The 21,877-nt window shown below is 39.7% G+C and overlaps 1 protein-coding gene across 1 annotated transcript; it reads right to left on the bottom strand.

Moving 5' to 3' along the window:
• Positions 1–18,190: 18,190 nt before the first annotated feature.
• On the bottom strand, positions 18,191–21,329 carry LOC145480936 (major facilitator superfamily domain-containing protein 6-like). Its single transcript, XM_081459278.1, has one exon. The coding sequence runs from the start codon at positions 21,292–21,294 to the stop codon at positions 19,651–19,653; it is 1,644 nt and encodes a 547-aa protein (XP_081315404.1). The 5' UTR covers positions 21,295–21,329; the 3' UTR covers positions 18,191–19,650.
• Positions 21,330–21,877: the final 548 nt, after the last annotated feature.

Raw genomic sequence — 21,877 nt, 5'->3', positions numbered from 1 at the left:
AGAGTCCCTGGGACTCGGAAATATCGCCCAAGTTTCTGGAAATCGACCCAAAGTTGGTCAAAATCACGCTGCGCGTAGCACAGTCTCGGCGACTTTCTAGTCACAAAGTGGCTATATTTCGGCCAGAGTGCTCATAACCAAGCGTTCAAAAATTTTTCCTCTGTCCATTTCACTGAAAACCAAAGTCTCCTCGAATTGATTTAGAGACCCTGGGCCTCGGAAATATCGCCCAAAATAATGGAAATCGACCCAAAGTTCGTTAAAATCACGCTGGGCGCAGCCCGATCTCGGCGACTTTCTAGTCACTAAGTAGCTATATTTCGGCCAGACTGGTCATAGCCAAGCGTTCAAAAATTTTTCTTCTGTCCAATTCACTGAAAACCAAAGTCTTCTCGAATTAGTTTAGAGTCCCTGAAACTCGGAAAAATCGCCCAAGTTCCTGGAAATCGACCCAAAGTTAATAAAATCACGCTGCACGTAGCTCGATCTCGGCGACTTTGAGCACTGTCCAAATCGATAGACTTCCACAAGTGAAATACACGTGTGTAGATTTGGGGGAGGGCTAAAAGTAGCATCTTTAAAAAGTTATTAAGCATTGGTGGGAATCCCCCGCACCTAAAACGCTAATGTAGCACATCTCTAAACGCACAAGAACTTACTAGAAAAAAGAAAGTTGATTTGGGCGAGAATCACCAACCTAAGCACTGTCCAAATTTATAGACCTCAACAAGTGAAATACGTTTGTGTAGATTTGGGGGAGGGTCAAAACTAATATTTTTAAAGAACCCTGTAAGCATAGTTTGGGATGTCCACACCAAAAACGCGCGTTTCCCGCATTGCTAAACGTGCGAAAACACGCGCGTGAAAAAAAGGATATAAATAGGCGAAAATCGTTAACCCAGGCATTCTCCAAAGCGACAGACTTTCACAAATGAAATACACGTGTGTAGATTTGAGAAAAAGCCAAATCTATGATCTTCAAAAAGTCCAGTAACCATAGTTTGAGATCCCGACACCAAAACCGCGAGTGCGGCGCATCTCTAAACGCGCGAGAACTTACAAGAGAAAAGAAAATTGATATGGACGAGAATCCTTCACCCAAACACAGTCCAAATCGATAGACCTCCACAAGTGAAATATACGTGTGTAGATTTGGGGGAGATCTAAAAATAGCATTTTTAAAAAGTTAGGTAAGCATTGGTTGGGATTCCCGCACATAAAACACGAGTGTGGCACACCCCTAAACGCACGAGAACTTACGAGAGAAAAGAAAGTTGATGTGGGCGAGAATATCCAACCTAAACACTGTCCAAACCGATAGACTTCCACAAGTGAAATACACGTGTGTAGATTTAAGAAAGGGCCAAATCTACCATCTTCAAAAAGTCCAGTAACCATAGTTTGAGATCCCGACACCAAAACCCCGAGTGCGGCGTATCTCTAAACGCGCGAGAACTTACAAGAGAAAAGAAAATTGATATGGGCGAGAATCTTTCACCCAAACACAGTCCAAATCGATAGACTTCCACAAGTGTAAAATACGTGTGTAGATTTGGGGGAGGGCTAAAAGTAGCATGTTTAAAACGTTAGGTGAGCATTGGTTGAGATCCCCGCACCTAAAACGCGAGTGTGGCGCATCTCTAAACGCGCGAGAACTTACGAGAGAAAAGAAAGTTGATATGGGCGAGAATATCCAACCTAAGCACTGTCCAAACCGATAGACTTCCACAAGTGAAATACACGTGTGTAGATTTAAGAAAGGGCCAAATCTAGCATTTTCAAAAAGTCCAGTGAGAATAGTTTGAGATGCCGACACCGAAATCGCGAGTGTAGCGCATCTCTAAACGCGCAAAAGCACGTGAGACAAAAAATATAAATGTGCGAGAATCTCCGACCCAAGCATTGTCCAAAGCGACAGACTACCACAAGTGAAATACACGTGTGTAGATTTGTGAAAGGGCTAAATCTAGCTTTTTTAAAAAGTCCAGTAACCATAGTTTGAGATCCCGACACTAAAAGTAGCATGTTTAAAACGTTAGGTGAGCATTGGTTCGGATTCCCGCTCCTAAAACGCGATTGTGGCGCACCTCTAAACGCGCCAGAACTTACAAGCAAAAAGAAAGTTGATATAGGCGAGAATTTCTTACCCAAGTACTGTCCAAATCAATAGACTTCCACAAGTTAAACACACGTGTGTAGATTTGGGGGGAGGGTAAAAGTGGCATCTTTAAAAAGTTAGGTAAGCATTGGTTGAGATCCCCGGACCTAAAACGCGAGTGTGGCGCATCTCTAAACGCGCCAGAACTTACGAGAGAAAAGAAAGTTGATATGGGCGAGAATCTCAGACCTAAACACTGTCCAAATCGATAGACTTTTACAAGTGAAATACACGTGTGTAGATTTGGGGGAGAGCTAAAAGTAGCATGTTTAAAAAGTTAGGTGAGCATTGGTTGGGATTCCCGCACCTAAAACGCGAGTGTGGCGCATCTTTAAACGCGCGAAAACTTACGAGGGAAAAGAATGTTGATATGGGCGAAAATCTTTAACTGAAACACTGTCCAAATCGATAGACTTAGACAAGTTAAATACAGGTGTGTAGATTTGAGGGAGAGCTAAAAGTTACATCTTTAAAAAGTTAGGTAAGCATTGGTTGGGATCCCCGCACCTGAAACGCGAGTGTGGCGCATCTCTAAACGCGGGAGAACTTACAAGAGAAAAGAAAGTTGATATGGGCGAGAATCTCAGACCTAAACTCTGTCCAAATCGATAGACTTCCACAAGTGAAATACACGAGTGTAGATTTGAGAAAGGGCCAAATCTACCATCTTCAAAAAGTCCAGTAAGCATAGTTTGAGATGCCGACATTGAAATCGCGAGCGTGGGGCATCTCTAAACGCGCGAAAACACGCAAGAGAAAAAAATATAAATGGGCAAGAATCTTCAACCCAAGCATAGTCCAAAGCGACATTCTACCGCAAGTAAAATACACGTGTCTAGATTTGAGAAAGGGCCAAATCTAGCATCTTTAGAAAGTCCAGTAAGCATAGTTTGAGATCCCGACACCAAAACCGCCAGTGTGGCGCATCTCTATACGCACGAGAACTCATTAGAGAAAAGAAAGTTGATATAGGCGAGAATCTCTCACCCCATGAGGGGACGCAAATGACTTCTATTGTAAGTATCTCTTCCCGGTGGTTTTTTGTTTTTCGTTTTTTGTTTTTTGTTTTTTTTTTTTTTATTCTATGAGAACGGGGCTGTATTCCTCTAAGGCCGTGGGTGTAATTCGTAAAAACACTGAGTTCCTCTAAAGCATTTAGGAATTCTTCGTTCCATTTCAATTTTATGTTGCTGGCACAAGGGTGGCCGGGCACTTTATATGTAAGATACCTTAAACTATTTTTACTGTTCATGATGCACTGCTACGTTAGTCCGCTTTATAAATATTTAACTGCTCTGGTCGACGAGTTTTTAATTTCAATATGATTAAACGTTCCTTTTATGCGTTCCTATTAAAAGTGATGCAAAGTTGTCAATTTTAGTAATTTTAATTTGAAGAAAAGGTCCAGTTAGTACCTTCTTGTTACTTGATGAAAATTTTGCGGGGTTTGCTTTACCAGGGCGCTTCATTACGCTTCCTGAAATAAGCTATTCCTTCCCTAGTTGAATCGTCATCAGTTTATCGTACGTTATTCAAGTTATTGATTGGAAAAATAATTATACTTTTGAACCTTAGTTCCTCTATTCTCAGGGAATAGGGAGTGGGCTTACTTCTTTCGGAGGTCGTTACTTACGGACTTTTACGATTCGTTGCGTGTACGAGCCATTGGCCAAGCGATTGGCCAAGCCATTGGTAGCCGTGCATGGTCACCTAAAGCACTGGCAACCTATCTTAGCCCCATGTACTAAGTTTCTCCTCGCGCTTTTTTTTTTTTTTTGCCCTCGGCTGTGTAATTGTGCGATATTTTCTACACAATAACTTCAATTGCCGAGCATGATAATACTGCACGTGGCTCCCACTGCCAACGACATACTCAGACAAGTATTCCAGATCATCTGGGTTTCTATTCCTTAAGATCTGTTTTAGATTGATTAATCAAACGCTCCTTTACGCCCTGACAAGCATCTCGATGCAAGCTCAGAGTTTATTGGGATGGCTTTCATTGGGTAAACAAGACATTTACGTCTGCTCGCCGCGCTCAACATCCATTCGTAGGCACTTTGGTATCTTTACGTTCAGTTCGTAGATCTAAACTTGGTTCAGGGGGAGAAGCAGAGGAAGGTTCATGTTGAGTAATTTGTTCATCATTGCGGGATTACTTGATTTATCGGCCTTTCCCGGTTTTGTCCGCTCACGTTTTTTTCCTGCCCACGTCTTTCTTCACGTGTGTTTAGACGTGATCCGATATATAATGACTTTGTTTTGTTCCAGATTATTGGCGTCGGTGGAGTCCGCCATCATTTGAAAGCATCGGGAATGACTCGAACGCACTATTTACTTTTAAAGTACTAGTAATATCGTGACTTCATTTTAAAGCTTGTCTCATATTCCATCGGCCCTTTCTGGTTTATTTTTTATTTAATATCATCGACATGTCACTGAAACAGATTATGACGCCTTCACTGGCCGCAAGACGAAGAGCCCCAGTGAGCGTATGTAAGGAATGCTGGGAAAATTTCCTACCATTTCTCTGCGGTACTTACAGTAGAAGCCCCGTGCGTTCCGTCATGTGTACAAAGAATCGGTAATGCACAGAGTAGAATATTCAAATTCCCAGTCGTCAACTGAAAAGTGGCCACTGCTGGTTTTTCTATAATTTTCCAACTAATAAAGAAATGACTGTGCAACGGCGAATTTTCTCATAACACAAAAGATATTGAGATTGACATGTTCGGTTAATTTTCCGTCAATTTAAGTTATTTTCTGACTTTCTGACAAGATAGTGAAGTAAGTTTAAGATGGCGGATCCAAGATGGCGAACAGTTAATTACGTCATGTGACGTCACAGTCATAGTCAACAATAAATACGTCATCTTTTACCAGCAAGCCGAGGGGTATATAATTAAACCCACTGGAATTTTAATATAGTCGAACCTCAGGTTGCGACCACTTCTCGTAAGCGACCACCTCTCCTCTGCGACCAGTTTTTCAAAATACCAAAAGTTTCGGAATCAGATCGCTATATTTGGAACTTCTTGTAAGCACTATCGCGTCACGTGATTAATTTAAACCAACAAGAATGGAAGAAAATTTACTAGTGAACCATAAAATGTATTACTTTCTAGGTTGTGTTGGCGGGAAAGTGAAACACTAGCCAATAGTCAACTTGAAATTGATAACGTGTAATTTACCGTCCTAGTGAGTTTGTGATGCTGTCGTTTCGAGCCGGTTTCCCCTTTCTTACTTGTACACGTTCGCAGGAATTACAATAATTATCACAACCTTCTATGAACCAGTGACCACAAAAGGTTTATCTACCAACTGACTATTTTACAGTGTATGGCTTATGAAAAATAAAAGCCGATTTTAATTTACAGAAAAAAATAGATTACTCCATGGAAAGTGCGCGCGTACGGTATTTACGCACGAGTTGTTGACATATCAGAAAACCCACTCGCTCGCTACGCTCACTCGTTCGTTTTCTGATACAAAAACAACGAGTGCGTAAATACCGTACAAAGCACTTTCCATGCTGTAATTTGTTTATTTTATACTTACTGTCTAGTTTTCACCCTCAACTAGATTTTCACCCTTCATTCGGCAGAACAAATGTCAAGTTATGCTTTTATTCCGTCTGAGTGCAAGCACTTTGTCGCTTCTTCAAAAACCTGGTGTAAATATTTTTCGTACAGAACAGTGTTAACCTGGTCATCAATCGATGCTTCAGCTGCGTTTGATTTGTTTCCCTTGCCTTGCTTTTTTTTTAAGTCGTTTCCTTCGAGCTTCCAGACATTTCCTTGCTTGGTACAACTCTTTGTCGTCGATAATGCTTACGGCATATTTACCTTCTTTAAAACTTTTCTTACGGCGTCGACAAAACCTGGATCGGACCGGATAACGGATCGGATCACGGACCGGATCACGGATCGGATCACGGATCGGATCACGGACCGCATCACGGATTGGATCACGGACCGCATCACGGATCGGATCACGGATCGGATCACGGACCGCATCACGGATTGGATCACGGACCGCATCACGGATCGGATCACGGATCGGATCACAGATCGGATCAAGGTAAAAAATTCAAAATTGAAAATTGAAGATTCAAAATTCAAAATTCAAAATTTTGTTGAGCAAATTACACTAGAGTGACTACTGTGAGTAGAACGGGATATTCCTTTATGCTTTTATAATATCAAGCCAACTGGGAGCTGGTCACAGATGAATTTTTTTCAGGCTGTTGGGTTTTGACTGCGATGATCAATCATGTCTTCATATCTTTCTCCGCAGTTCAGATAAATGATATTTCGTATATTCACTTGCATCAAAGGTAGACAGTCATAAAACGAGTCAGCATGGTAATAATAGGCCGAACGTATGAATCGAAACACGAAAACTAAAACCACTAAACAAATTAAACACCTGATGATTTCAAACAATTTCCGTCTGAGACAAGTCTATACTTTTACAAGATGCGAGTTTGGAATACGATATTTCACACTGGAATAAAACGAGACAAACCATCTGTATTTCAAGGAAATACAACTGTTTTACAAAAAATTACAAGAATAACATCGATAGTGTGAACGATAACGCAACCCGAAAATAAACAACATTTTACGAGTTACGTCACGATTTTCAGAGTCATTCTTAGGGTCGTAAAGAAATGCCTTTAAATAGAATAAAACCTTAACATGATCGTGTTCTAGGATAGGAAACACTTAAGAGGCAAGAGCAAATCAAAACGGAATGAGGATCGTTATACGGTTAAGGATAGCAAAGATTAACGAGGACTGCAAATGACGAACTTGAAAAACTAGACTAGTTTTTTTTCAAGATGCGCAAATCGTGACGTAGCGCTTTTAAAGTAAGCCATGTCCTTAAGCTTTCGTACGTAAGTTCTCTCATTAACTGTAACGCCAACTGCAACGCTCACATCTGACACGAAAATGTAGCCGAGAATTAGCTACTGATACTAACAACAATTTCAAAACCAAGAATGGGAGTTCACGCAAGCTTCGAGCCAACTAACGTTCAAATATAACTACATCTGCCTGTTCATTACAATTTAAATTCGTCGTAAATTAGGCGCTTATGTGGCTTTTTAAACGACCTCTTGTCATTCTCTGTAATTAACATGTCATTGCGTCAAATTCGGGATTCGTATTTTCATTTAACATATTTTAGTTTTCCACTTTTATTTTTTATTTATTATTATCTTATAAGTGATTTGATTTTCTTGGGGGAATTTTTTTTCTTTAAAACTGTTTTATTTTTTCTGTGATCCGATCCGTGATCCGATCCGTGATCCGATCCGTGATCCGATCCGTGATCCGGTCCGTGATCCGATCCGTCATCCGGTCCGGTCCGATCCTGGTTTTGTCGACGCCGCTTTTCTTACCTTTTCCTTCTGTTTGAGGAATTCACTAAGCAAGCTAACCTTAACGTCTCGTCGGGTTTTTGCTCGAGTCCTTTTGTTCTGCTGTTCCTGGATGTACTTTTTAATCGGTTTATCTAAAGCGATAAACCTGTTCGAACTTTACGCGATCGTCTGTGGTTTATAGCTAATTTGCGAGAAAACTGGAGTAAACTTGAGGAAACTCTACAGACTTCTGTGAATGAAAACTGAAGAGGCGCCAACAACAACGTGAACGCGTTGCGAACTGACTGATTCGTTTTGAAAGCCGATTTCTGATTGGATGAAACGCTTTTCCCACGTGTGAGAACGTCGTTTCGCGATTGTGACTGGATGAATAAATTGCCATATGGGTTTTTCATGCGATTAATTCTATGCGAAAATCTCAGTAAGTATGAAATAAAATAAGTTTTGAATTATATTAGTTTTCACACTTAGTTTCTACAAGAGAAAATGAGGTGAGATCATAGTGTCTTGGTTTCTATGGATACTAAAATCATTGACAAGCATTTTAATAACCCCTTTATTTCTGACATCGCACAGTTGAACAATGACTTCCAGAGAAAATGAAAGACAGTTTACAGATTTTAATATGATGTGTCAGTCACCTTTTCATTAATCTTACGCGGTACCAAATAGATTTACGAGGCTTTGGGCTCTGGAAAAACTTAACAGTTAAAGAAAATGATACATATTTTTCAATCCCTTTAAAAAGTCCGATGATGATCACAAAACTACAAAACAGAAAAAGTATTGAAAAAATAATCTCCTTTATTCGTGATGCTGCCATGAATTAAAGTTAATGCCGAACCAAAAATAAATAAATATACATATATATGTTCAACTTTTTCTTTGAAACGGAACGACAGGGCTGTAAACTCTTCGAGTCATGCAATCCTGGGTGTAAACAGCGTAATTTGGAGGGACGCCATATTTTTCAACTCTCTTATCCGACGAATGAAAACTTCTTAATTTCTCAATAACATACAGTTATCCAAACCGCGCAAACTTTAACTAAAAGTAGGCAAAGAAGAGGAGAACATTTTATTGACAATAGTGTACCGCGAAGGTCTATCAGCGGGTAAATAACGTAAGTATTTATTTTAACAAAGTATGAGACGAGCCTGCAGAAATCATGGTAGTTGTATTCATCATCTTGGACTGGATATTTTTTTCTCATGAATACAACCAGCCAATTTGCTGCAGTCACGTGTCATTAAGGGAACTTCCCATTAGTTTCAAAAGAAATAATTGGTCTGCGTTGCGGAAAGGTGGAACATTTATAACTGTTTAACATCTTGAAGTTTATAAGCACACATCAACTGCCGGCTAGAGGGTTATTAGTAAAGCTGACATTTCGAGCCCTTCGACGGAGCAGTCTTGAATTGACGGGCTGATGGTTTTGGTGCCCACTACAGGTATCTTATTACAAAAAGTTGTGATTGAGCCGCTCTGATTGGCCGTATAATCGCACGTCAATCAGGTGGTAAATATGCGTGCATGCAGAAACTAAACAAATTACAATCGAGAATTTCATTGTAGATATGATTATAAGAGATTATATGAGAATCTTGAAAAGTAATTAAAAAGTAAGAACTGAAGATAAACACAGGTATTGGCGGATTTAGGGGAGAAGAAAAAAAGCAAAAAAACAAGATTGAGAAGATTGAGAATATTTTAGCAGAAATAAAGGCAAACACTCTGGACAATTCTAGTTTAAGGCATTGGTAGTATTTCTAATGTAACAGTCTTGAATTTGAATCAAGTTCTGAAATAGCGACATTTTAGGGGCACGCCTCATCGATTCTGCAACTCCAAGGTACCAGCCACACGCGTTTGAAAAATCTTGGATCCGCCCCTGACATGATAAGGCGTCATCAATCGTCCCGAACCAGAACCCCGCCATAGCTACATATAGTTAAACCTTTCTAAAGAGGACAATTTCCTGAGCAGAAAAAGTTTCCACCTAACGGAGGTGTAGGCTTGCGGGCGGTTAAAATTGCAATGTTTTTATGTGGCTGGCACCATGATAAGTAACTGTTTACAAAGGTATTCAACTGTGGGGGGGGGGGGGGGGGGGAGGGGGGAGGAGTCCGTTGGCGGAGAATCGACTTTACCTCCAGTCAAAAGGTCATTTTATCTGCTTATTAGATAACCTTTGGAAAAGCGGGCGTCTGATCACAAGAGAAAGGAAAAAGGAGAAATTCTTTAAGTTTGCAGAGTTAACTGCATATATATATATATTTCTAACTGTTCACTTAATTTTGAATTTGGCCACTTCTTGATATAGCTATCGCCCAGCTAATTATATAAATGAAATAAATTATATCTTGAACTAAATAAAAGAGTCTTTAGTTCTTCGTATAAACGACTACTCTTACAGTCACTGTCAAATTTGAAAATATTAAATGTGTTCATTTAGTTTACGGTGGGATTTTTTACTTTTACGTTGCAACCAATTCAACCCGATAAACCGTTGCACTGACTTCCATTAGGTCTTCACTCAAGCTTCTCAAACTCATTAATAATTCATCAAGTTAAAACAAAGAAAACCACAACCGTGAAGGAGGTTTGGATACCCGGTCTTAATTAGCATAGATTTTGACGATTTTACTTCTCCGTTTTCTCCTTAGTTTTTGTTTCGATTGAGAAGATATATCAAACACTCGAGACAGTGTTTCATCGGCTATCCAAACACCTCGAATTTCGTCAGATATACTCTGCTGCGCGTCGTATTTTCAACTCTCTTTTCGGTGTTTGGATACCCCGATGAAACACTTTCTCTCGTGTTTGATATATTACGTAAAATTCACCTTGCGAAATTCATACAACTTTGTACGTGTACTCCCACGCTTAACACGACTGTCCACGTTTTTAAGTTTAGGACGGACGTTTCATTAGTAAGAAAAGTTTCAAAAAGCACTTTTTGTATCTTAGTGACGAATTGAGGTATTGTTTTTTAGCATTTCTTATAAAAGCCTTGCACTTAATGGAGTGTTCACTAAGTGAGTTTCTTCAAATTTTAATTCATCAGTAATAGACCAGAAAAACTGCTGCGAATCTTTAGCTTTTAGTACAGAACTGCTAACATGAGTGCAATTTCTGTCTTTATTTTGGTTTTCGTGCTCGCATTTGTGACATATGGCGGTAAGTCATTAGTAATCTACCGTTATAATTTTAGGATATAAAGATATTCTCATTGCTGTTACAAGGGGTTTAGATATTGCTCCTCGTTTTTGTGGCTTTAAGAACGCATGAGTAAACCAGTTTAATTTCAAAATAGGCAATATATCTTACTCCCTATTTTGACGGAGAAAATAAGAGCATATATGTTTTGAATTGGTTGCATTTACGAGTTTTTATCGGGACCCATTTCTTGGACTGAAAAAATAACTGTGATTTATTTGTTGGGAAAGTGTTGGCGGTATTCAACGGGAACAGCCTGTTTAATAGGTATAACGTTTTTTTTGTGCTCTGAATTGCTCTCGAATTTTTCTTTCTTTCTTTACTCTTTACTCTATTTGAATGTTTGTTATTGCAGCGATATAAAAGCATCGAATAACGTTCTTCCAGTTCTTCTATGTATTCTCAGTAATGTATTTTCTGTAATGTGCTTTTGTTCTTCGGCATCATTTTAGCTTAACATGGTGGTAACCACGCTGATACCAGCTCGAAAGCCAGTGGCTACTTTGCTCACCACGCACATATCTTTTTAGTCTTTTCACTAACCGTGATATTATGTAACAAATATTTCAATTTTATGTTTATAATAGTAATTAATGTAACTCTGTAAATACTGCACAATAAAGAAGCCGAAGAAGTTGAAGTTGAACAGTGAATAATTTTTCCTAAAAACCAATTTCAATGCCAAAATTAAAATTCGCACCATTTATGCAGGAATTTCTTAAAACAGCCTTGATAAAATATTATATTAGAGCATGGCGACGTTTGCGAGTGTAAGGTAGAACATTTAACCGTTACGACGGTTTTTCGAAAACGTTAAACTTTTTTCTCTGCTTTGAGTTGGAGCTAAGTGATGATGGAGAACCTACAGTATTACTAATCTCTAGCAAGAAGCTATTACAAAAATTAACAGCTCTGTTTTTATTTCCTTTAGCATTTGGTCAAAATTGTTCTGTCCCTCTCCAAGCTGTTGGCTGTTACAGGGATATTGGGCATCGAAGAACTCTTCCACATTTAATCCTGAATGGACGCGGCTCAAAAGACTTCTGGCCAAAATATAAGACAGTTCTTCCGAGGTAATTGTTGCTATAATAGATTAAGCAAAATCTTCAACAGCCTAAAACAGTTTTTTTCAAAAGTGTACTAAGGGGCAGTAGGGTCATCTTTGTTCGAGCCTACTCATCAGGGTAAAAATGCTAGTCGCCTTTAGAAATAAAACTGGACTTAGCACCTCCCCATTGGCCCTGAGACCAATTTTCAATCAATTCAGTTGGTCTATCGAAAATACTTGTTTTGAAAAAGTTGTCAGGTATCCGGGGGAATTGAAAGCGGCCGAGCACTCGTTTGTTCGCTTGTCGGGATTATTTTTTTTTTCCGGCCGTGGTACGTTCTGCGAGTTGCACAATCTCCACTATACTTTTAGGCACACATTTCCCACGAAAGGCGAACCACTAGTGGTCACATGACCAGAGCCAGACGTCACGTTTGAGGTTTTCGACTCGCGTTTTGAACATTTACCGCAAGCTTTATTGCCTTGAATTTTATTTTATGTCAGGTACAAATGCTGAAATCGAATAAAGTAACTCTTTTTCTGCAAATTTGCCTTTATTTATTTATTTATTTATTTTTTGGCAAATAAGCAATTACCTAGCCTTTTGTTGTTATTTGTAGAACACTGATTATAAGCGGCAATATGGGAGCGGCGTAAGTCGTATGTGTGTTTTATGCTGCTTTAGTTCTTTCAGGAAAGCTAAAAATGCCATTAAAAAAAACCTCTTTTGGGGGAGGGGGGCGTTATTTTATCAATTTCCAATGCGTCGAAAGCTGCCGGCTAGCAGCCGAGAGCTTATTTCAATCTAAATATTCAACCAGAGAACGTTTTAATTCTTTTAATATGTTTAACCTGGTTTCTCGTCTATTTTAATAGGTTGATTTCTATTCGGTCCAGTTTAATTTACTCCAATCTATATCGACTAACGTTAAAAAGGCGAACGGTAAACGTCTTACCTTAAACCGCGGTAAACTTCGATCTAAAGGTCTCTAGTATTTCGTACTGAAACTACCTCAAATCATCTTCTCTAGTGACTTAAATCCTTTCGGTCAACACCAGGGCATCTTGCAGTTTCCAATCGGAGGAAACGTTAGCTAGCCAGTGGTTGCCTGTTAATGCTGACCAAAAGGTAACCTGGCTCAAATAATTTCTATTCTACTTGTTACGTAACCCCTATTGTCGGGGAAGAGCCATGAAACACACGCTTGTCTCGAAGGAAAAATCTCCCTTGGATTGGCTGCGTTCTATCCACTCACATCAATAAGTTGCCACGTACCTAACGTTGCCCGGATGGTGTAGTGGATATCACGCCCGACTAGTATGCGGTGAGATGCGGGTTCGAATCTTGCTCGGGACACGAATTTTTCTTTCATTTCAGAGACATGTGTCGAAAGCCGACTGTAAGTTATTTACATCTTTCTTTCATTGTCTCTAAGGCCTTCCTGGCTCAAATAGCTTATATTCTACCCGAAAAGGTAACCTGCGAGCAAGCAAGAACTGTCAAGAGATCTTGGTCGCACCCGTCAAGCCAGTGTGCTTTATGTTCATGGTTATAATTAATTTTTGTTATATTTTTAAGCTTGGTCTGTCGCTGTGCGAGCAAGGCAAAAGAGATGGGCTATCCATTCTTCGGCATCCAGTTCTACGGAGAATGCTGGGCGGGCAAGAACTTCGCCTTTCCTGAGAAGAGAACGAGTTGTATAGATGCAAGATTTCAGACGTGTGCTGAGAATGGTTCTGAAAGGATATGCAGTGGATCCAACTGGTCAAACTTCGTGTACTTCGAAGTAGAAGTGCGTGTCCATTACTTGAGCTATACATAACATATTTAGCTGAAGTAGAAAAGCTTGCCAGCATTATTGTTTAGCTATGCCTTGGAGAGTTGTCAAATGTCGGCTTGTAGAATAGCTTTGTTTGACTCAGAGTTCGGTTCAATTCTGACAATTTTGAGGTAAACTTAAGAACAAAATTGTGGATTTTAAAAAAACCTATGGCTACTGCATCAGATTAACCACAACTAATACATTCATGAAAAAACCCATCACTAGCAAATGGACTACATTACGTCAGTTATTGCTTGCTTATCGGAAAAACGCGCATTTCTCTGTCTACACTACACCGAAGGAATTTGAGAAAGGAGGTCCTGTTTCACTCTAAAAACGCATCGAATTTTTTCCCGTCAACACTGCACCGGAAAAAAATTTTAAAATGCAGCGATCATCGGTCATTTTGGATTTGTGTTTGAGGAAAACTCGGTCAGGGAGATCATATGATAAAGCCATCGTTTCCATAAAGCTACGTCAGTTTCAGAATGTTTTCCGTTCAGACGGAAAAGAAAAGCCGGCTTTTTCAAATTTAACCGATCAGGTTGAACAGTAGTCCTATGTCGTCGCCTTTACATATTTTCGTACTGCTTTAAAGTTTTCTTAGTTGAATGATTGTTTTAATCAATATATCATGCGTCATTTCCAGAATCCAACAGCGGTGGCAACTACAGCAAAGCCAAGTACACGTAAACCAACCACAACAAAACCAACCACAGTGAAACCAACCACAGCTAAACCAACCACAGCCAAATCAACCACGGCAAAACCAACCACTGCAAAGCCAACCACCGCAAAGCCAACCACAGCAAAGCCAACCACAGCAAAGCCAACCACAGCAAAGCCAACCACAGCAAAGCCAACCACAGCAAAGCCAACCACAGCAAAGCCAACCACAGCAAAGCCAACCACAGCAAAACCAACAACAGCAAAGCCAACCACAGCACAACCAACCACAGCTAAACCAACTAAACCTCCAATAACTATAAGTAAGCAAAGTTTTAGTTTTAAAATTAGAAAAGAATGGTTCTACATATTTAATTTTTACCCCGGTGTCCGCGTTCTCACAGGGTCAACCACAGGAAAAAATTTAGTTAATAGCAAACGCGCAAGGTACATTGAATCATGCGCGTATACGTTGTACATGTAGTTACAGTCGATCAACCCTAAAAGTGGCCGTTATGGGGAGGTAGGGGTGTCATATGTTTTTTTCGGGGTGCATTTGTTTTTCAGAACATGCTTATTCTAGCACATACAGATCAAAATAAAAATAAAACAGAAAGTAAACAGAAACTGAGACCAACGAAGCGTGGTACAGATCAAATTTGGTAACCTTTTACAACAAAAAATGGGGTTTTGTATTTACGCGAGTGCCCTGGGGCCCGTTTCTCGTAAGCCCCGGAAACTTTTCGGGCCCATAAAGCCATTTTTTGTTCATCTGTGTCCAAAAATGGAGAAGTGTATACGCCTGAAACTTGTTGTATGAAGGGAACCTCTGTTCATATTGCGAATATGTGAATAAAACAGCTCTGTAACCATAAGATTCGAGATTTTGCTATAGCTTTACGGGAGCGAAAACTTTTCGGGACCTTCGAGAAACGGGCCCCTGGACCGTCTGAGAATCAGTCCAGCATCAAAGCGGCGACCTTAAAACTAGCAACAAATTCCGGCGACTTTAATTCCAGACCAAAGCTTGTCAAAATTCAAAGCCGTCTGTAAAGCAGGTAACGTGTGGATCTCAACGCATTTCGTTCTTTGTTTCAGAGTGTAAAGTGCCACTGGACATTGCGTTTGTTGTCGATGCATCTGGTAGTGTTGGAACTCGCTCTTTCCAGCTAGTGAAGAAATTCTTACAAAATTTTACTCATTATTTCAACGTGTCCGCGAATGAAAGCCACTTTGCTTGCCTTCACTACGATCACAGAGTTTTCAAGGATTTTACATTCAATGATACAGAGTTTTACGACCCTTTAGCTCTGGAATACAAGCTCGGCAACATGTCATATCCCTCAGGTGCCACACTCACTGACAGAGCATTGTGGGTAGCCAAGACATTTTACTCGACGGATAATAGTGCACGTGACTACCATATAATACCGCGTTGCTTATTGGTCATTACAGATGGTAAGACCTATCGTGGAAAATACCGACTCATACCACCCGTCATCTCTTTAAAGGTACACTGCAACTGACATACAAAACCTTCTTAATTACCTTACAAACAAGTAAACGTTATGGATCTCAAATTCATTAAAAATTCATCAAGGGTCTTCTCGGCTGGGACTGGAACTAGCTTGCAAGGAGGCTCATGGGGGGGAATATCATAAAAAGAGATTTTAAATTGCTGGTTTTCAGTGTCACGCAATTCAAAATAGATCAAGATAAAAATCAAAACCGGTCGATAGATAAAGTCCAGAATCGGAGAAATGAAAGGAGGTAAATATGCAAAGACTCTCGCCAAAATTCTGGTCACAGCAATTTTTCGTACGCGAGATATGCGGATAAATTTTTCACCCAAATTTATAGTGATTTGTACGGAGACGAGATGCTGGTGCCCATCGTATGGGCACCAACGTGGCGGCCGGAAACCAACAGAAACATCTGGCACTGAGTTTTGTTACAAAAGCGTGAATTTATCCCTCGAGCAACTCTAAAACATTAAAATAATACTTTTTCTAAGACATTAACTGTTCAGATAGCCAAGTTCCCCGAAATAAGTCACTTTTTTAACCATCATGACTCTCTAGGCCGTCATGTAAATGCCGCGTCACGCAAAAGCTTAGAAATTCAAGTGTAGTGTATTACAAAACCAAGAACCCATTCGGAGCGAAAATTTATATGAATATTAGTTTTCACCTGCTCTTATACATCATTAAAGTAAAATCTCAGGAAAATCTCCCTGCATAAGCTTTAGTTGCAAGCTAGTTGCATTTCAATACCGAGAAAACGAGTATGGCCTACTGTAATATTTTGTGGCCTTTTGTAGTTTCCGGGATGGCAATTAGATGTTTATTATTTTCTGTATTTTCGCGGTAGAAAGATTACTTAGTCTGATATTTTCAGTCTTTTTTCCGACAGAAGTTTAATTTCCATAACCACCGAAAAAGTTTAAACTAAGCAACACTTGCCTTACTCACCAAGATTCAGTGAACCAATCAGAAAGCTGGAAATGCATTATACCTGAATTACAATTCAATAAAGTTATTAATATACATTGCAAAACAAACGTGCGAATAGAAGCTTATGAATAACTGCGTCTAATATCTCGGGCAGTTAATTTTAAGCACTAGATTTCGCCAATAGACCAATTTCGATATATTGAAATTCAGCCTAACACAATAGACCTCAGAACGAGGCTCTGGGGAATAAACCCCACAAACTCTGTATTTATTTCCCAGAGCCTCGTACTGAGGTCTATTGTTTTAGGCTGAATTTTAATATATCGAAATTGGTCTATTTCTTTTTTACTTTTTGAAATAGCTGGCTCCTCGCTCGATGTAGTATTATTCTTACTTTCGACGTTATTGACCTGGACGTTTTTGGTCAGGATCCATCACAGTTACTACAAATGGCGTGGCGTGATTTGGAAAAATGACGACATAATTTGAGAGTTTTTGTTGTTTTTGTTCAGGGAGCAACCAAAGTGAAAATCGTAGCTATTGGTGTCAGTTGGCATGTGGACGAAGAAGAACTGAAAATCATGGCTGGCAGCAATCACTACGTGCTGGTAGACACCTTTGACGATCTCAGTGACGCGATGCAGGAAGTCCTGGACAAAGTTTGTACTTAAAAGGTATCAAAATGAGCGGCATGCCACTAAGACTCCGTCCACACTGCGCCAGAAAATTTGAAAACGCAGCTTTTTTTCTACGGTTAGGTCTACCGTCCACACTTATCCTTCACGAAAACGGAGCTTTTCGAAAACGTTCTTCAAACTGGAGGGATTTGAAAACGCCGGCTTTGAGTGTTGGCGTAGACGGAAAACGTTTTGAAAACAGAGTTTTTCGAAAACAATGACGTCTTGATAATCCTGTGATTAACCCTAACTCTCAAGGATGCGCTCAAGTTTTTCTACTGCCGGTAATTGTTGCGTTTGAAGAGCGTTTTCGAAAAGCTCCGTTTTCGGCGTAGTGAGAGTGGTCCGTTTTTTTGCCTCTCTTGCTCCTGCGGAAGGGAAGAAGAGAGACCCTGGGTTCGAGGTTGGGAGTGTCTTTGAATGTGCACAGCACATGCGTGTTCTCTACAGACGTACCATTTTTTAACAATGTTTTTCCCAATTTTCCCAAAGTTAAAAATCGTTTTAATATCAACTTGTTTTTTTCTTCACAGAGACGAGACATCACAAGAATGCATATTTGGAATCAGATTTTTCACATGAAAGAGACCAGGCTTTTCATGCAAATTTGAATGGAAATGGGGGTTGTGTCGCATTATGTAATGTACTTGTTTGGAAATGGGACTATTTAATCAAATTGGATCTGGGGATGCAGAAGCTGTTAAATTCTATGCCAGTAACAAGCTGCCAGATGTACGAGATTTCAAACAAAATTGGCAAAAAAATGTGCAATATCTAAAGCTTTATTGAAAAATCTTGCAGTACATATATATTAATAAAATGTTGAATTAAATAATGTTTGGGCTGCATTTCATCATACAACATAAATAATTGAAAACCCAAGTTAAATAAAGTAACCTCATGCAACAATATTTACATCATGACTCACACAATATTTACTTAAAGAGTTAATGACGAACCCCTGGGTCTACCTTTAAAAGCACTGTGTCTTAAGGAAGCAAAACTCAATTTTTATGAAGGACCATTCACGTGGGGTCAGTCATAAAGATAATTACATTCAGTGCACATTTCATGATATTAATTTCTACATGTAGTGTCCTTGATTAATGTCGACTACCTTAATTGTTGCACATGTGAATTTCCTTACATGTAAAAATATGTTATAGATAAATTAATCAAAAATAACAAGTACATGGCCAAACAATAGCAGCCGTCACAAGGCCATATCATAGGTTTGTTCAACATAGTTCTCAAACAGTGTACTTTACCGGTGCAGGTACTTGAATTGATACATAGGCTCACGTGGCTTGAACAAGTTTATTCCAAAGTAAAACTGTAAAAACTGCAATAACATAATGCCATGGATGGCCAAGAAACAAAAAGGGAAAATACAATATACAATAAACTTTTCCAGGCTCCAAAAGATGCTGCCTGGTTGAACAAACTAAACCCGCTAAAGTGCATGTTTGAGAGTAATGACACAAACGTGAAATGTCACAAAAACACGACAAAAGAAATACAAATGAGGCACATAGGTGCCATTACAGCATACAAATGAGCTGATTTCTTTGTATTAAAATTCGGGCAAGTCTGTGAGGATTAGGAGGATTAAAACAAAAGAAATCACATTGAGTTTGAGGCGTGGATTATCTGTCAATAATTAGTTTGCTTTAGTCCCCTTAGCCTCAGCACCAAGTTTGAATTTTAATTAACAAATATATAAAAAATTTGTGCTTGTGTGTCATGCATTTATTCATTCAACAAACTCTTGATCGAAACCTCACAACGACAATATTATTAGAAATTATTTCAATTAACACAATGGAACATAAAAAAGAAAACAACAATCAAGAACATCATTTAAAAAGCTGGTCCTAAGCAGAAACCTCAAAACGTTACAATACCTTACCTTACTTATGGGAGTCTTAAGGTGGATGTATTGTTCCTGTAAAAGTTGTTTGTTGTAGATATGACCTTTGATAAAAACTTACAAAGAGATGAGAAAACTAAAGCTGGGATAGCAAAGTCAGGGGGCAATTTCAAGCAAAATATACATAAAATAATAATTTTACAAATATCTCCAGACCTCCTACAAGTTAGCGCCTCTAGCACTTGCTTGTAAGCACCCCCAATTCAAAGTATGCTCTGCCACCCCTGTAAAGAAGCGCATCCTCTTTTCAATGGGCACTTCATACAAGCAAACTGTCCACTCTTGAGTCACAGATCATCTTCGGAGTCTAAACTAATCTCTTTCATACCTAGATCCCAAGCACTGTTTAGATCTTGAAAATCATTCTGTAAGTGGGAATAGTTCACTTGAGACTTTTTCTTTAACAACTTCTGTGATACAACAAACACTAGGCAGGTAGTAGCACTAATTATAGCCAGACTTCTAAACAGAACTCTTGGCCCATATTTGCTGTAAACAGCTCCTCCTCCAAACCCTGCAATAAGCCTGCCAAGGCCAAAATGCGTTGCAGAAACTAGACCCATCACTGTCGCACGCATACCCTCAGGTGAAATCATACCTCCATAAGATGTTGTAGCAGCCCACATGGCTCCAAACGTCACGCCATGGAGAGGTTCAATGGCCAACACGTACCAAGCATTGGGAATAAAGGAGTATGACAGATACCTTACAGTATAACACACAAGTGTAAGGTATAAAACGCCATGATGCCCTATCCACTTGATTAAATGGCCTGAGTAGAACATTATGGGGACTTCTGTAACACATGTCATACAAAGAGAGAGTCCCATAAGCAAGTGACTTCCGTTCAGGTCTTGAAGAAACCAGAATAAGAATACCTCAATTGTGGTCATACAAGTTCCCATGACAAGAATGACAATCAAAAATATCACAATGCGACAGTCTGAAAGAAGAATCCTCACATTCCGAATGATGTTTGGCTTAGATTTGTCCTCTAAAGATTCTACTGGCAATTTGAACACGGTTATTATAGTCAGTATGCTAAACAAAAGGAATCCACAGAATGCTAAGAGAAACTCATTTTGATTTAAACGTTGGGCTGACTGATCCATTGTGAAGCCAGAAATAATTGCAATACTTCCCCATCCCGCTGAGCCCCACATTCGTTGTTTGCCGTAGTCCCCAACTCTTTCCATATCAGTCAAGTACTTTACAGCGGCTGCATCGGCAAGAGAGTTGGAGTTGTCAAAAAGTGAAATCACAAACACAAGTATAACAAGAATTAAAAATGTGTTATTGTTATTTCCTCCTTTCCCTGGACTGTTAGCCATTACTGACACGTTCAAAACTGAATGATTTGCACAGTTTTTGTCCACAGTGAACAAAGAACAGTTTCCTGTAATACCACACGGCCATATATTACCACTGCCATTTGCCTTCTCAGATGAATTCCATATTGAGATGTTGCTGCATAAATTTCTTTCCACACTCGATTCTTCGTTTGGACGAACAAATACAAGAGAAAACTGCAACGTGGTTGAGACGATAAACATTACTAGCATCACAAGTCTGTGTTTACGGTACTTGTCTGCCAAAACTCCGGAAACAGGTGCTCCAATAATACGCGCCAATGGCTTCAAACCGAGTATAATTCCCGTCTGTTGCGCTGACATTCCCACGTGGCGAAAAACTATGGGATAAAATGGCTTGATACAAGCTTGGGCGCTGAAAGCAAAAAAGTAATAGAGCTTCAACACCAGAAGATTTTTGTTAATGCAACAAAAGCGCTTCGGATCAAATTTCTTTTGCACTTGAATTCGTGTTTGTCTTTTCAGTTCTTCTTGTCCGTTAACACATCTAACTTCAACTTCATCAGCCATTTTGTTTCTCGCGGAATCCAATTTATCACAGGCGTTCCCAGCGTTCCCCATGTTGTTCCCAGATTCCCGCTCATTTTGTATCGGTTTGCGTCACACTTCATCGGAGTTCATCGGAGTTTATCGGAGTTCATCAGGGCGCATCGGAGTTGAAGTGGCGCAGCTTTCGTTCCCAGGCTTCTATCTTCTCTTTGTGTATTACAGGGAATATGGGAAGTTTCTTTAAGGAAGAGAGGAGAGGGGATTTGGAAGATCAGTCCAGAGTGCATCGGGGGCGGGAAGCGGGGGGCTGGGGGAGGAAAGGAGGTGGCCGAGTTTACCCGACAAATGGAAAGCACCCTTGCAGTTCTTCCAAGCTCATCACAATGTTTGTGTCTGGCTGAATTGGACCCTTTTTTTTTTTTTTTTTTTTTCACCATTAGGCAACAAACACGCGCTAAAAATAGGGTTTCAACTTCTTACTGGTTGTGCTGAACACTAATCCTCCGATGAAATCAAAGCCCGCGGAAGCCCGCGCTCTATAATGACAATTTAGGTCACGCACTACCTTGAAAACTGTTTACAGATGTAACGATATCAGTGCTGAAGGAATTCTTTTTAACGGCCGGGGAACAAGTGAGCGAGAAATGGGGAGTTT

The sequence above is a fragment of the Orbicella franksi genome, chromosome 3 (genome assembly GCF_964199315.1).
Source record: "Orbicella franksi chromosome 3, jaOrbFran1.1, whole genome shotgun sequence".
Taxonomy (NCBI): Eukaryota; Metazoa; Cnidaria; class Anthozoa; order Scleractinia; family Merulinidae; genus Orbicella; species Orbicella franksi.
This window is presented reverse-complemented; position numbering and strand designations above follow the sequence as displayed.

Coding starts and splice junctions, on each gene's coding strand:
- LOC145480936 (XM_081459278.1), bottom strand. CDS start 21,294: ATGGGGAACGCTGGGAACGCCTGTGATAAATTGGATTCCGCGAGAAAC.